Source organism: Trachemys scripta, chromosome 15 (genome assembly GCF_013100865.1).
Source record: "Trachemys scripta elegans isolate TJP31775 chromosome 15, CAS_Tse_1.0, whole genome shotgun sequence".
NCBI classification, from domain to species: Eukaryota; Metazoa; Chordata; order Testudines; family Emydidae; genus Trachemys; species Trachemys scripta.
Window position 1 is genome coordinate 17,542,597 of NC_048312.1, and position 16,026 is coordinate 17,558,622.

General features: G+C 41.4%; 1 protein-coding gene across 1 annotated transcript in view; it reads left to right on the plus strand.

Annotated features, from left to right (window-relative positions):
- Positions 1 to 16,026, plus strand: part of PPIL2 (peptidylprolyl isomerase like 2) — a 153,703-nt gene that overhangs the window by 65,019 nt on the left and 72,658 nt on the right. Inside the window, exons 9-12 of the mRNA XM_034791061.1 lie at positions 5,753 to 5,828; positions 6,944 to 7,104; positions 10,936 to 11,011; positions 15,633 to 15,739. Coding sequence (XP_034646952.1) covers positions 5,753 to 5,828; positions 6,944 to 7,104; positions 10,936 to 11,011; positions 15,633 to 15,739 — 420 coding nt within the window. The remainder of the gene's footprint in view (positions 1 to 5,752; positions 5,829 to 6,943; positions 7,105 to 10,935; positions 11,012 to 15,632; positions 15,740 to 16,026) is intronic.

The following is a 16,026-nucleotide window of genomic DNA, read 5'->3' on the forward strand; positions in this document are numbered from 1 at the left end:
TATCAGAGGGGTAGCCATGTTAGTCTGAATCTGTAAAAAGCAACAGAGGGTCCTGTGGCACCTTTGAGACTAACAGAAGTACTGGGAGCATAAGCTTATGCTCCCAGTACTTCTGTTAGTCTCAAAGGTGCCACAGGACCCTCTGTTGCTTTTTACAGATTCAGACTAACATGGCTACCCCTCTGATATTATATATCATGTGACTTGTGGCAAAATTGTGACTTCTGGCAACACTGAAATTCTTACCTATTAGTAATTTGTTAAAGTTTAAATCAGAAGGAACCTTAGAATTTTAACTTACTGTTTTTTGCTTGTTTTTTTTAACATTTCACCTTGAATAATAATGTTTTGTTTTTTCTTTATCGTTAGTTAGCCTTCCAGGCTCTCCTGCATTAACACAAAGGGTATTTATGGTCACAACAGTTGAGAGGAATGTTTTTAAATAGAAAAGAAAAAAAGTTAATTGAAAATGATAAAATTCAATACTCCATTCAGATTGGGGTTTAAAAATAAAAAATATCCTGCTGAAACTATTTAATGAACCATAAGTTCCAATTTCATTAGACTTGCTGTAGTTCAAAAAAGTGAACGGAAACAGGCTAGGCCTCTTTCTCTTAACCCAGCATTGCCCTTTATTGTTAGCTACAAAAAGCAATTCCATATTTTTGTAGCTAGTAACAAAAGGCAAGTTTGTACAAAAAGGCAGGTATGTACAGCAATTACTCAGGAATCTTTAACTCTTGGTCCTTCACCTTAATTGGAACAGGGGCACTCCCTATTGACTCCAGTCATTTTCTGCAAAGGAGACACCATTAATAAAACTATGGTGCCTTGAAACAAGTGTCTTAATCTCTGCATCTCAGTATTCTTAACACTCATGTCTTGACTCCCTCTCTCATCTGATTCTCTGCACAATGACAGTCATTGGTGTAATGAGATGAACCTGTCATGTTAAATATTTTATTAATATTTGGACAGTTTCTTCCTGAAAGGGATATGTCCAAAGAATGTGTATTAATGTTTTTATTTGGATTTAAATAAGCACACGTCAAAAATATCTGTCTTGTGTTCTGGGCATCCTTTCCTTTAGTAAAAAATAACTTGTCCACATTATCTGCAGCACAAGTTAGGATTGGTCAGACCTATTTTGTGAAGTTTTTGGGGGAGAGGTTTGCTCAGTAGAACCCTGCAGTATTCTGTATATAAGTTAACATCTATTGCTGTGCTCTTGCAGTCAACACACTTCTAGTTCTAAATTGAACTCTTCCTAGTGAATCACAATGCTTAATTTTAGAGGGAGGGGTCTGTTAACTTATTGCCCTAGATAACCTGTCTGAGATGCCACTCACAGATTTCGGGTTATAGAACATTTCTTCAATGACATAAGGAAAATACATTTGTAGTATGCTGCTTAATTGGCCTGCCTACTCAATGTACAGTGACATTCCTGAGTTGCAGAAATGGGAATAGAAGGGAAATAGTATAAATCAAATCTTTAAAGGTTTCAATTTGAATAAAATAGCCCATCTGACTATAATGAAGAATAGCACACAAGGCCTTGGGGTTTCTCATTTGTGTCATTCAGGCTTAGAACTCCAAAGGGCAGAGAAACAGAACAGCTGTGATCTCTAAGGAGATGAGGTTGCAGTTTGCTATTTACCATATTCCATACTGTGATTTTTGAGTTGACTGTGAGGAGGTAGTTAAATGAGGTTTTGAAGAGCCAGGGGAAGTACACCTCTACCTCGATATAACGCTGGCCTCGGGAGCCAAAAAATCTTACCACGTTATAGGTGAAACCCCATTATATCAAACTTGCTTTGATCTGCCGGAGTGCACCTGCTCCCCCCGCTTCCCCCCTGAGCACTGCTTTACTGCGTTAGATCAGAATTCGAGTTATATCGGGCCACATTATGTAGGGGTAGAGGTGTATATTGATGGGGGGGGGGGCCTATAAAGGCTTCTTCCTTAGTTGCTCAGTGTCAGCGGTCAAACTGATTTAGCCTGTAAGCAACTAAAAGTATTACGGCTGTGAAATGCTACCTTTTAAAGTTAGCTATCTGGAGGAGTCTGTGGTATCGTGAACTCTAAGACTTGGCTTTATGGAGGCCCTTAAGTAACTAGATATCTAAATTTCTTTAAATTATATATAAAATATAAATAAATGTAATCATGAGGCTTTGTAAAGGAGAATACAACATATGTTAGCAGATTAATCTTTATTGCAGGCCACTTTTTCTGCCCCCCCATCTCCCTGCTATAAAGAAAGTCTGTTCCGGGAGCAACGCATACCCCTAAGTTTGACCAGGAGTGGCAGAAATGTGACTTTCTGTAAAATCCTTATGTTCTCTATTAATATTATAATGTATTTTTGGATCCCTGGAAGGGGTAAATTGTCTTATTCTCTTCACCTGTAGTGTCTTGGCATGTGTTCATAGGCAGACCTATCACTTTCTGTAAGTAAACGTTGTAGCCTGAGAGTAGCTAGAGGAATGCTTGAAAACAGGCAGTATGCATTTTCTGTTGGCAATTGAAAGTTGTGCCACCCCCGCAGGCCTTTGCCTGGGCTTTTTTTTTTTTTTTTCTTCCCATTTATGCCTCACTTCCCTCGATGATGTCAATTTAGAGATCAGAAATTACCCCTGGATTTTTTTTGGCATGTTATACTTACTTTTTGTGGTGGAACAGTTTGTGTATATATAACAAAGTGCAGGAGCATACCAGGATGGTTAAGAAATACGCCCAGATTTCCTGTTCCTGGAAATTAAAAGCGACATTCTCTTACACAAGAGCTCCAAGAAGAGAAACAATATCTAGCTTTTCAACGTCAAATACCTTGGTGAGGCTGCATTCTAGTTGCTGTTGTGGAACTGAAAAATAATGGGAAATGATTTGGGGGTGGGAGAGGGAAGAAGCAAGCAGGCGAGCCAGTGCGTCGTCATTAGGGTGCAGACTCATGCAGGCTGATTTCATAAATGTCTTTTGATTTTACTGCCAGCAATAAAACTAAAGATTTATTCACCAATGGAGGCATACAATTTCAGGGATGAATGAAAGGCATAATTGTATCATTTAATGAGAGAGGAAGCCACAGCTCTGCTGTATTAACCATTGACTTAGTAGAGATGGAATCTTGAGAACTTTCTAATTGAAAGTAACAATTTGAGTATTTTGTTATGTTTTCTTGAATTATTATACTATTCACATTCATGTCAGTGTATTAGTCATTAACCTAGTATTCTGCAATATTATTTTTTTGAACTTTTGACTATTGTATTTTTATTAAGGTATTTTAGATTTTGTATCCCCAAACAACCTTTACCACTTTACAACTCTTTTTTTATTTTCTGTAAGATATAATTTCCTGGAATAATTAGATATCCTGATGTGATGTTGTGACCTCTTTGCTCTTTAGATGAGCTTACAAGGACCAAGCCTTAGGGGGGAAATAATGATTATGAGGAAAGATTAAGGATTATTGAATGATACTAGTGTGAAATCTGCCTCTCCAGTAGGCATCCCCGTCTTAACCACTTTAACTAAAGGTCAAACAAAATTGTACAGGAAGCTACGTGGGCTCCCAGTTTAAAGATCTACATCTAGTAGGTCGTTAGTTTTTTTTTTTTTGATGATTCTTTGAGTGGGTCACTTAATAGAGTTTTCAGTGTGATACTTAATTGTTGCTTATTTAACATAGTCTTGTAAATGAGGATTGCACCATATGAAACATCGGTTAAGAAACTGTCCCTGCCCCGAAAAGCTTACAGTCTAATAGAGCATACTTGGTCTGAGGATATTTAAGTTTCAAAATGCTCCACAAAAGTTAGTTAATGCTCACAGCCTTTCTGTGTGTGAGGTGTGTTTTTATTGGTAGGGAAAGAGCTGAAAGGATTTGCCTCAGGTCTTACAGCAAGTGGCAGAAATAAGGCTAACCCTCATGACTCCTGGTCCCCTTTTCTATCCACTCCTGCGACTACCCTTCTCTTGGATTGGCTACCTGACCCTAGCAAGATATGCTGGCAAAAACATGTGCAAGGTGACTTTTAGGATCAAATCCCAAAGGAAGACCCCAGTCCCGCAATTCACTGCGTCTTCTGCCAGAGGGCAGCGAATTACAGGCTTGTGACCTAACACATCTATGAAGTCAGTGGGAGTTTTGACTGAGTCAGGTTCAGCTCCTAATGTCCCTCAGAGTGAGCATTTTCTCCCTACTAGTATTAAATTACTTAAAAATGAGTTTAGTGCTTCAAGGTTTTTTGTTTAGCAATATATAGAGATATCACTAAACTGGCTTACTGACCTACCCCTGAGAAATAACTTTATAATTTGTTTTTAAAATGTTCTTAGTATGGAAATTAGAGTTAATTGTTTTAACATTAATTTTACCACCTTTCTATGCTTGGGAGGCTGTTTAAAAAATAGTGTTTGTTTGAAAGTGGTGACTCTCCCACTCCCCTCCCCCCCAACCATTTGTTTAATACCTTGGCTACCTTTGAACCAGAGTACTCCATGATAAAAGATCTTTGTTCTTTCAGTTCCCTTATCTTTTATTTCATGGACTATTACTAGCTAAGTACTTCTACTGAACTACCGTCACAGCTCAGTTGGTAGTACTCTTAGGTCATGAGTTCAAGTCCTACCGGAAGATTTGAGTATTCAAAGATTTTGGACTATTAGACATATTGTTCTTCAAATGAGGCATTACATGGAAGGAGTCTCCTCCAATGTTCGGTGGTAGTTGTCCTGGTGGAAATAAAAGGCCAGATGGCACTTTCCAAAAATGGGCAGGGACACTAATAATACTCTCTATGGCCTCCTGCTTCCAGTCATGGATTTGCCGAACAACGGCAATCCTATTGTATGCTCTCAATTGACAGCTTCTGATACCTGACGCTGTATGTTTTGTAGAGCAAATAGCTGCTGTTTACTTGGCCTACATAATCACGGTACTGCTATGATCATACTCCCTGCTATTTTAAAAGAAGTCTTTGTTATCTTGGGTATGAAAAGTGTTGTATGAAAGTGATTTTTTTTCTAAGACTGGAAAAAATGTGTTGCATGATCAATAGGATTCATGTGGCTCTGAAGGCCTGCTGTATTAGCGCACGTTAAATGAACTTCAGAATGCAAATGAATAGCACGTATTGCACCATATGGGCATTCAATTATATTTCCATTTAAAAATGTTTAATTTCTCATTTACAAATGAAGGAATCATTTGTATTGTATTGTATTTGTTTGCAGTGTTATTCTCCTTGCGCCAATTTTTTAAAAATTATTTAGTTGCCTAAAGAAGCAGATAGATGCCTAGGTATTTTTGGAAATTCCAGTAGGCACCTGTCTAGATAACTTCAGTAATCTGGCCCCTAGGTGCTGGACATCTCATTTGTCCAATTCTCTGGAAAGCTAATCCCAGTTTAGAATTAGAATCTGAGTGTTTGTGAGTTGTGACCAGTTACCTGAACCCAGTGTATTCTTGAACAACACTATGCTAGTAACTGGTTCTGTACTTACTAATGAACACAACACTAAATTTCAATCATAAAACAAATATAGCCAGGAACTTTTACTCTTTCAGGTATTGCTATTTTAGTAGCTGTTTTCTATATATAGTTTAGCTGAAATTTTGTCTGTATCATGTTTAGTTCAGACTTTTCCAGCCCCTCATTTATACTGGATTAACATACACTCACTATTACCTGCTGTTACGTTTCTGTTGGGAAGATTTATACTTTTTTATTTTTATTTTCAGGATCCAACCAATCTGGACAAATTTAATGTCTCCGACTTCTTCCATGTTAAAAACAACTTAAAGGTGACAGACCCAGGTAAGGATGAACTAAAGCTTGGCTGAAGAAACTCTAATCTTAATATGCAAACCCGGAGAATAATTTGTGGAATGTTGAGTGATTTTTAAAAGAAAACGCTGGATGGTGGGATTATGAAATTTTATGCAATGGTGCCTAGAGGCCCCAGGTGAGATTGGGACCAGTAGTTCTTGATATTGTATAAACACACAGTAAGAGACAGTCCCCACTATGCTTATCATTAAATAGACCGGAGGTCCCCAAACTGTGGGGCATGCTCCCCTGTGGGGGGCGGCATGGCTGATGCCTGGGCCAACCCCCACAAGTGGACAGGGAGGGAGTGCCACCCAGCTCCACGACCACTCCTGGCCCCGACTCCTGGCCCCACACCTGAGGCCCCAGCCTTGGCTCTGCTCCCACCCCCAGCTATGGCCCCAACCTTGGCCTCCTTCCCCTCTCTCCCCCTCCTCCCTCGCTTCCCCTCTCCCTCGCCCCCCCCCCACCACCATAACTCAGCTCTAAATATTTGTCAGCAAAAATTAGGCATGCCAGGGCAGAACTCAGGTGTGACTTATGTCACTTTAAAAAAATACTTCTGTACTATGACACCATGTATCTTGGGAATTATGAGCCATAGTTCTGTTTCATTCACTGAGGGGACAAAGGGCAGATTTTTTTTTTTTTTTTTTTTTTTTTGCATTATGTATCCAAAAATAGTGTCTGTCTTTGATATTCCGTACAAGTGGTTTAAATTGATTTATAAGAGTTTAGGTAGCTTCCAGTTGTTCTGAAGAGTCTTTCAATGGTAAAGGATATAAAGTCAAACTCTTTTATAGTACATGGCCAGTAAAGTATTTGTCTCACCATACCTGGATGTCACTTTTTTCATATGGTGTCTTACTGCTCACTCATTCATCATAATCACTTCTGCAAGAGCAAAAATATGTGGCAGTTTCCATGAAAAAGATTTCTTCTTCTATAGAGAAGCAAGGTGGGTGAGGTAATATCTTTTATTGGAGCAACTTCTGTTGGCGAAAGAGAGATGTATGGCCCTGTTAAGTTGAAGGGGAACAAAATGATTTTGAGATATAGAGCTTGCTTTTTAACTGAAAATGTGGTTTAATACTGTCTTATAGATGAAGAGAAAGCAAAATTGGATCCATCTTACTATCTGAAAAATACAAATTTAGAGACTCGAGAGACTTTACTGGAGCTGTATAAAGAATTCAAAGGAGATGATATTCTAGCAGCTACAATGAAGGCCCCCGAAAAGAGAAAAGTGGATAAGCTGAATGCAGTAAGTTGATTTATAGGTCGACATTGATTACATTTCTGAAGAATGGTAAAAAAACATTTTTCAGTATAGTAGCCATATCGCCACCTGAACAGACACGGCTGTTTTCTGCTGCATAGGAACTTACCATACATCAGAGGCAATGAGAGTGGTGTAGCTAAATTATACTGCAGTTGTTTAGAATTGCAGTGATGTGTGTATGTCAATGGATTTCTTTTTGTAAATTATTTGTAAACAAGCCTAAAATATTTTTGAAATCGGGTGCGATAAGAGGTAGAGCTCTTTAAATTTAGGATGTGATTACCGTGGTGTGAGTTAGGTGATAAAGATTTTTCCTTCCAACTTGTAATTTCTTGCTTTGAATTAATTTATCATTGGCAGAAGGAACACAGCTTAAGGGCAATGCAAGTGAATCATTCCTGGTGTTGGCATATATATAAATCACCAGAAACAGCTTCAACATTTCCTCTTCACAGTATTTTTAATGGACTATTGTAAAAGGTGCCCTTATCAGGCGCATATTACTGTGTGTTCGTGGTTGTCAAGAAATAATCCGTCTGCATATTGAATCCAAGATTGTGGAGTGTTATCCTCTCCCTAAAACAGTTCTCTGGAACATGTCACTGTGCTTAGATTACCCTTGTATGAACATCAGTTAGCAGGAGTGTGCCACATGATTTAAAAACAAAACAAAACAGGCAATTTAGACTGTTTATGAGCCTAGATATATGAGAAGCTGCAAGGCTTAGATTTGGCTTGTCTTGTTTGTTCCTATTCAGGCAATTACATTTTTTTTTAAATTGTATATTTAGAGACAAAGATGAAATGAGATGGAATGTGAACTGTCCACATGTCACAGGACCAGATCGGCAGCTGGTATAATTGGCAAAGCTCCATTGGCTTCTGTGGGAGGCAGTATAGCCTATGGGGCAGAGCACACAGGAAACCTGGATTCTATACCCAACACTGCCACTGATTTCACTGGGTGATCTTGGGCATATTGCTTCGTTTCCCTGCCTTTGTTTTCCCCTTTGTAAAATGAGGATATTATTATTTACCTCAATAAAATGCTTTGAGATCTACAGATGTGTGTATAAATATATAAACAAGCTAGATGTTATTACTTATTTGGTCTTGGATTTGTGTTTTTAACTCAACTGAAGATCCATGAGTGGGGTTCCATTTTTTTCAGAAAAGCAAACTGAACAAGGCTATAGATCTTAGAAGCCATGTGACAGTGTCCGCTCAAGTGCCACTCTGAGTGTTCCCAAAACCCCTCCATATGTTTAGTAGGCTTTAATTTCACTTAACAAGGATGTTTTACAGAAGTCTTGCCAGCAGTGCTCCCTTCATGTCTCCAGCTGTGGATATAAAAATAATTTGTAATAATAAAACCCTTGCCTGATAATGTGGAAGCAATTAAGTCCCTTGAGTTCAGTGTCTCGAAAGCCTTAAGTAGAAATTCATCAGAACAAATGTTATAGGTGACAGATGGAGAAATACCAGCACATAGTGCTTCTCTTTCTTTTTATAAGAACTGGAGCGGAAAGTCTACTTTAAATAGGAAATATAGAAGGCATTTGTGTGCTTCTAGTAATTGAGTGGTAATATTTTAAGTAATGAATTATAGAATTTAACCTTGATTCTTTTTTAACATGGTCAATATTACACAAGCTAAAAATGAAAGTCAATATGAAATTTTATTGCAACAGTATCAGACCCGCTTAAAACTGCAGCAGTTGTGCATCTGCAGAAGAAGAACCAAGAAAGCCGATGTATGTTTTCCAAAGCACTATTATTATTAAACCCTGCTGTCCCTTTTGGGGGTGGAGAATGTAGGCTGTGCCATGTAGTATAGCAACCTGCCAAATCTTGTTATTTAGTTTAGCAACTGCTAGTTATGAAAAGAAAAAGATTTTTTTTTTCCTGTAATTTAAAGTGGTAATTGGGGTATCATTTTAAACAAAATCAAGAGAGTTCATAAACCCTACAACAAAGGGACATTTCTAGTTTTGCAACCAGTTTTTAGTGTTTAAAAATGCGTTTAATGTAGAGTGACACTGCTTATCTTAAATCCCTCATTCTACTCTCTTTATGACAGTGCTTCCTTCTGAGGTGAAAGATTAAATGTTGTTTGCTGATTATATTGGCAATACAGCAGAATTAGTGAATTGTGATCAGAATGGCTACTTTTGTGATTTGTGCTATGTATGGCATGTGCTTCTCAAGACTTGTAACCCCTGGTTAAAACATTTTTAATTTCCTACTTCTTCCCCCTCTCCTCTGGCTCTTAGTTGCAGAGACCCGCATGTGTTTGGTACAGAAGCTTTCATTTTTTAGAGAGGGCTGAAAGGTTCAGGGAACTGGTTATGGGATAATAGCTCCTTTTACTTCTGGCAGTGACCAAAAGTTGTAACCATATGCTGACTATTTAATGATCTATATGAAATTTGTTGATAGGTGTCAGTCCAATTCTAAGAGACCATGTGTCCACATCACCAAATCTGGTGCTCGTGTTGGCAGTCTCAGGAGAGAGGATTATGAGAGTCATGGGGGCTAAACTCCACACTCACACTCATCTGATAAATGAGATGAACAAGTTTAGCTCTCTACAACTGAAAAAGTCTGTGTGAAATATGGAAACCTATGAGAAACACAGCATAACAGATGTACTGTAAAATCATGCTGTAGTATTTAGAGTGGCTTCATTTGCTTTTTACCAAGCAAGTCTTGACTAACAAATATTAATGCAGATCTCCTTGCTTTGACAGCTTCAATTTACAACTGTATTTTCCAGAAGCTGTTGAAGACTGAATACTCATGCCTGAAACTTTTTATTTTAAGTACAGATGTTTTGCTTGAATTGAAAAAATACACAGCATATTGTGTTGGTAAATATTTGGGCAGCTCATGCAGTGCCTCTGGTGAATACTTTGACATGCTAACATATTTTGGAAACCCCATCCTTCCTCTCCAATGTAACGAGGAAGAGGATTGTTAATTGAAATAGTCAGTATATGTATTGTCCAACAGGATAACTTCTTTTTCAAGATCTTTAGAGCCCAGCTTCATAATACTACAATTGAGAATGTGCAAATACTTTAGGAAACATTCCTCTGGTAATATTTAAAAAAATGTTAATTATATGACAATCTTCACCAAAGTATATCTGAATGCTTGGTGGGAATGAGAAGCTAAAACTGACAGCTAATTCATTCTGCTAGGGCACTTGGAAAAACACTGGTATTAAATCCATTGGAGATCTTATGGGTAAAATATTGGCTCCATTGAAGACCATAAAAGAAATCATCCATTTTATCCATGAGGCTGGGAATTTACCCTATGTGTAGATGAACTTCTGGTCTCCTTTTAACAATTAATAGAACTGGAGTTGCTTTGACAATAGCTGACTAATTTCTTCCATTATTCCCTACAGCTGCATTTATTTATTTATTTATTTATTTATTATTACTATTACACCTCTACCTCGATATAACGCTGTCCTCGGGAGCCAAAAAATCTTATCGCGTTATAGGTGAAACTGCGTTATATTGAACTTGCTTTGATCCACCGGAGTGCGCAGCCCCACCTGCCCCGGAGCACTGCTTTACCACGTTATATCCGAATCGTGTTATATTGTGTCACGTTATATCGAGGTAGCGGTGTACTACTGTTATTATATAGGTAGCTTATTATTTGACTGTGTGTGTATGTACATCAAAATTAATTAGATGGATTTGAGGGAAGAGTGCAGGGGAGGATGTTATAATGCTGCATCTCTTTCCTCCAGTTTTTGTAGTGTTAACTCTGTTGAATTTTTAATCTTTTGTACAGGCTCACTATTCTACAGGGACAGTAAGTGCTTCCTTCACATCCACTGCCATGGCCCCAGAAACAACACATGAAGCAGGTACTGTAGATACCTATCATTAACAAAGTGTATTGTAATCAAATATACTGGTATAAAGTATGCTGTCCTGTATACATACTTTTGAGAGGACTGCAAGAATGTGTTGTTGTCTAGTCAGTATCTGATATCTTAGAATAATATCGTCCATTCTGCTATAGCCCTGGTTTCTTCTTTGAGTGCTTGCTCCTGTCGATTCCATTCTAGGTGTGCGTGCGCCCAAATGCACAGTCATCGGAGTTTTTTGTCTTAGCGGTATCCATAGGGTCGGCTGTGGCACTCATGGTATATCAGGTGCCACTGGCCCTTTGGCCTCTCCGCTCCTTACTGCTCGTGACGGTTGGTCAGAGCACCTTGTCTTGTATTGCACGAGCGTTTGCTGTTCTTAAGTTATTGTTATCTCCTTTGTATATATGCAGTTCTTAGGTACTTAGCTAACCATTTGTTTAAATGTTAGAGTCCCAACTGGGACTTCGCCCTGGAGCAGGGCATGCCCCGTTCCCCAGGCTTCAAACCATGGTCGTAATGCAACAGGCCGATGCCTATTAGTGACCCCCATGACAGCTGTTTGAAGTGCTTTGGGGAGTCCCATAGAAAAGACAAGGGCAGGATCTGTAAGAACTTTTGCCCTAGAACCCAGAAGCAGTGGGATATTCACTTGAGGGCCTTCCTCATGGAGGCTGCGCTTCATCCTGCATCAGAGCCCTCCTGTTTGGACTCCACTCCTAGGCACCGGCAGTGCACTCCGCACCGATACCGAAGAAGCAGCATAAGAAGAAGGACTCCCCAGCATCAGAGAGGAACGGGGCTTTGAACAAAGAACCTGTGTCAGGCCACATGCCTGCCCTGGAGCTTCGGGGGGGGAAGGGGGGTTATCAGTGTGCTCAGACCCCCTAGCCCAGCCAGGGATCCGCCTCTGACTCCTGGGAGCAGCAGGGCACCCCAGCTTCTCCTAGGACCTTCGTTGCTTGAAGCGGCCTCGGCGGCTAAAGACCCAGTAAGCCGGCTGCCGCTGCACCAGGCACCGGGCTTGGCTAAGGCCCCACCGTCCAGGGCAATCCAGTCTTGGGACCGCCTCATAGGGCATTGGAGCGTCCTCGGACCGCAGGCATAAGTCCCTATCAGCACTGCTGAGAACCCCATTCCCACAACCTCGGCCAGAAGGCCAGAAGACCCAGGTCCCCGATACCACGCTCTCTCCCATGAGGTATGGGACACTGGAGTTGAGGCACCGGTCCCCGTACCCTTGGTACTGGCAAGCCCCAACCAGAGATCGTCATGGCGCAGGTCGCTATCGCCTAGACGATCTCCCAGATGTCAAACCCGCACTGGTGCAGGATTGCTCCCCATTGTGGCACCGGTCTCCATCTCCCTGGTACCGCTCATCATGCAGGCACCAATCCTTGCCCTCTTCTCACCAGTCACCGATGAGGGTCAGTTGGCAAACTTAGGCTTCTACTGCTCCACTTTGGTCACCAGAGGGACAATAGTCCGAGTCAGAGCAGGACTTCAGCCCCTCCCCAAGAAAGGGTGAATCACCACTGACCCACAAGACTGGCATGGCATCTGCCGTGGCGGCGTGGCAGCAGGGACAGTGGCCTGCTCAATGGCCGTTCTGGAATCTTTGGGGCGTGCCGATGATGCCGGTCCCGTACTCCCACCATTCCGCCCTGGCTGCCTCGGACAAACCATCCCCGGCACCGGAGTCGGAGTAGGGTGCGGAATCCGATGCAGGGACAGCACAGCAGGCGCCTACGCCTAAAGAGCCATCCCTAGAGAGGGAAGGGGAACCTGCCCCTGCGGTGCAATTGTCGTCGTAGTCTCCGGAGGAAGCGGTGGCAGGCCCCTCCCAAATTGGCAGTCCCACCTGTGACTTTAAGGAGCACCAGGCCCTCCTTAAAAGGGTGGCTACCAATTTAAACCTGGAGATCGAGGAGTTGGTAGATGATCTTTTTAATGTCATATCCTCCACCGCCCCGGCCCAGATCGCGCTGCCTGTCCACCCAGGGGTTCTTATGATCACAAAATCACTGTGGCAGACCCTCTCTGCCATTCCACCCACTTCCAGGAAGTTGGAAAAGTAGTAGTATGTCCCTGCAAAGGGATTTGAATAGCTAAATACACACCCTACAGCTGGGTCATTGGTCGTGTCTGCTGTTAATGAGAGGGACAGATGAGTGGCACGCCGAAAAACAGATGCCAAGAGACTGGACTTATTTGGCAGAAAGATTTATTCTACAGCCAGCCTGCAGTTTAGGGTGTCTAACCACCAGGCCCTGTTAATCAGATACTGTTTTAATCTGTGAGACTCCCTTAGTAAATTCAAGGAGGTTCTTCCACAGGACCGAGCCAGGAGTTCGCCTGTTCAATGGGGAAAGGCAAAGCGATGGCAAAAAGTGCCCTCCAGGTGGCCTGGGATGCTACAGACTCGGCGGCCAGGGTTGTCGCCTCTGCGGTGGTAATGAGGTGCAGCTTTTGGTTATGGTCCTCTGGGTTATCCCAGGAGATGCAGACCACTCTACAGGACTTCCTGTTTGAAGGATCAGGGCTCTTCTCCGAGCTCCCGGACACAAAGCTGCACAGCCTTAAAGACTCCTGTGCCACCCTCCACTCCCTGGACCTTCATATTCTTCAGCAGGCTAGGAAGCCGTTCCATTGTCCTCCTACATCCCCGGCTAAGCACCTATAGGAAAAAGGATAGAGACAAGGGGTTTAAACAACAATATCCTTTGTCTTCCCATTTGTCTGCTCAGCCCAACCATTCCAGGAACCAAGGAAACCAGAAATAGGCATTTTGAGGATGTGCTCGAGGATGGTGCCCCAGTCACATCCCAGGATCCACCTTCCTACTCACTCCTCAACCACCTGCACCCCTTCCAGTCGGCCTGGTTGCGGCTGACTTCAGACCGTTGGGTGCTTGACTTATCTTCGGGCTGAACCCTGCAGTTCTTGGCTGACCCTCCCTCCCACCCCACTTACGTATTCCTCTTCAGGGACCCTTCTCACGAGCAACTCCTCGCCCAGGAGGGAGGTAGCCTCAGAATGGGGGCAGTAGAGGAGGTCCCACGGGAGATGAGGGGGAAGGATTCTACTCGCATTTATTTCCTACTCTTGAAAGTGAAAGGGGGCCTCAGACCCATCTTGGACCTCCAGTGCCTCAACAAGCATCTCAAGAAGTTGAAGTTCTGCATGGTTTCCCTGACCTCCATCATCTCATCCCTGGATCCGGGAGACTGGTACACCGCCCTTGACTTGAAGGACACATATTTCCATATCTCCATTTTCTCAGGCCACAGATGATTCCTCCATTTTGTGTCGGGTCAGCGCCATTTCCAATTCACGGCGCTGCCCTTCAGACTCTTGTAACCCCCAAGGGTGTTCACAAAGTGCATAACACTCAAGAGGGTGCCACAGCTGACCCTTTGGGTACCCTAAGGCAAAAATCTCCGATGACTGTACACATGGGCTCGTGCACACCTAGAATGGAATGGACGTGAGCAACACCTCTTGAACAACAGTTACGAAAAGGTAGGTAACTGTTTTTTCCAGTGAGTTCATTCTAAAATAACGTAGCAATTGTGAATTTAGTTTTAGCTGTGAATGACAAGTATGTAGATATTGAGCTAAAATCAATGACATATTTCATATGCATATGGACCACAAAATGGAATGCACACGTATGCAAGTTAGCAATGAAACTTGATCTCCTCTCATGTAAAATGTTTACTGTCTTTTGGCTTAAAAACCTCTTGGTATTGGTTAAAATTATATCTTAAAAAATTGTGTGCTGTCTGGCAGCTTTTGACTTATTGCTATTCAAGGTTATATTTCTTGCCAAAGATGCATTTTAAACAGTAATTCTTTCCTTTCGTCCTCTAGCTTAAACAAAAATGCACTGAATGTTTTAATTTCAGTGTTGATTAAGTGACTTGGCAATTAGTGTTTCAAATGCAAGGTAGAGCTCTTACTCTTGGGACTAAAGATATCGGACTATCAAGTACACTTTGTGAAAGCCTGAAGCCAGTACTCGAACTGCATATTTACCAAAGTAATTTTCTTTATTTAGAGGAATTCACGCTATCTTTCCCTGCTTTTATTTTTCTATGCTTTGGAGACAGATTTTGGGTATCTAGGAATATTGATAGAAATGGAGTTTCTTTGACACAAATGAAATAAGTCTCTTGGAGTGAGCCTTTGGTTTGACTTTCCAGTAGTGGCATGGTTCCATCAGTTCAGGTCCCCATATGTCAACAATTTGTGGTTGGCTGATGACTACCTGCATGGTTTCTAAGTTTGGCAAGAAGCAATTTGGTTTCAAAATAATACCCATAATTAGTAGATATTACTGGAAAATTACGGTGTGTAATAGTCAGGGTTACCTGATGCTTAAAATACAGGCCACGTTGTTGGCTCTAGACAAGTTGTGGCTCTCTAGAATGAAAATTGTATTGTGTAGGATGATTAATGTGAGATTATCATCTGATGACTTCTACATTACCATATCTCTAAGTCTATGGGGAGGATATCATCTAATAGGGAATCTAGTGATTTGTTTGCAGATACCTTCTAAAGATTAATGAAGAAATTTCAAAAGTGCTAATTTTTACCTTTTGCTTTGAGGCAGCTGCCATTGAGGAGGACGTTGTGCGGTACCAGTATGTGAAGAAAAAAGGTTATGTACGACTGCACACTAATAAAGGAGACCTGAACTTGGAGTTGCACTGTGATATGGTATAGTATGCCACCTAGATTTAATCCTGTAATGTAACTAGATTATGACTAGAACAGGGGTTGGAGGTCAGAATAGCGAAACAATGCAAGCAGTATCTACTCAGTGAGATTTTTAACTTTTAAAATGAGAAATTCTAAGAGATTCTGAGACTCAAGAGGGTGAGAGGAAAGGAAAAGCAGTTCCTGATGGCATGAGCTCCGGAGGAGAAGGCTCTTGCATCATTAGTGGCCCTGCAGAGAAACATGGGAGTAGAGATAGTCAAGGTCTTTGAAGTCAGCTAATGCAA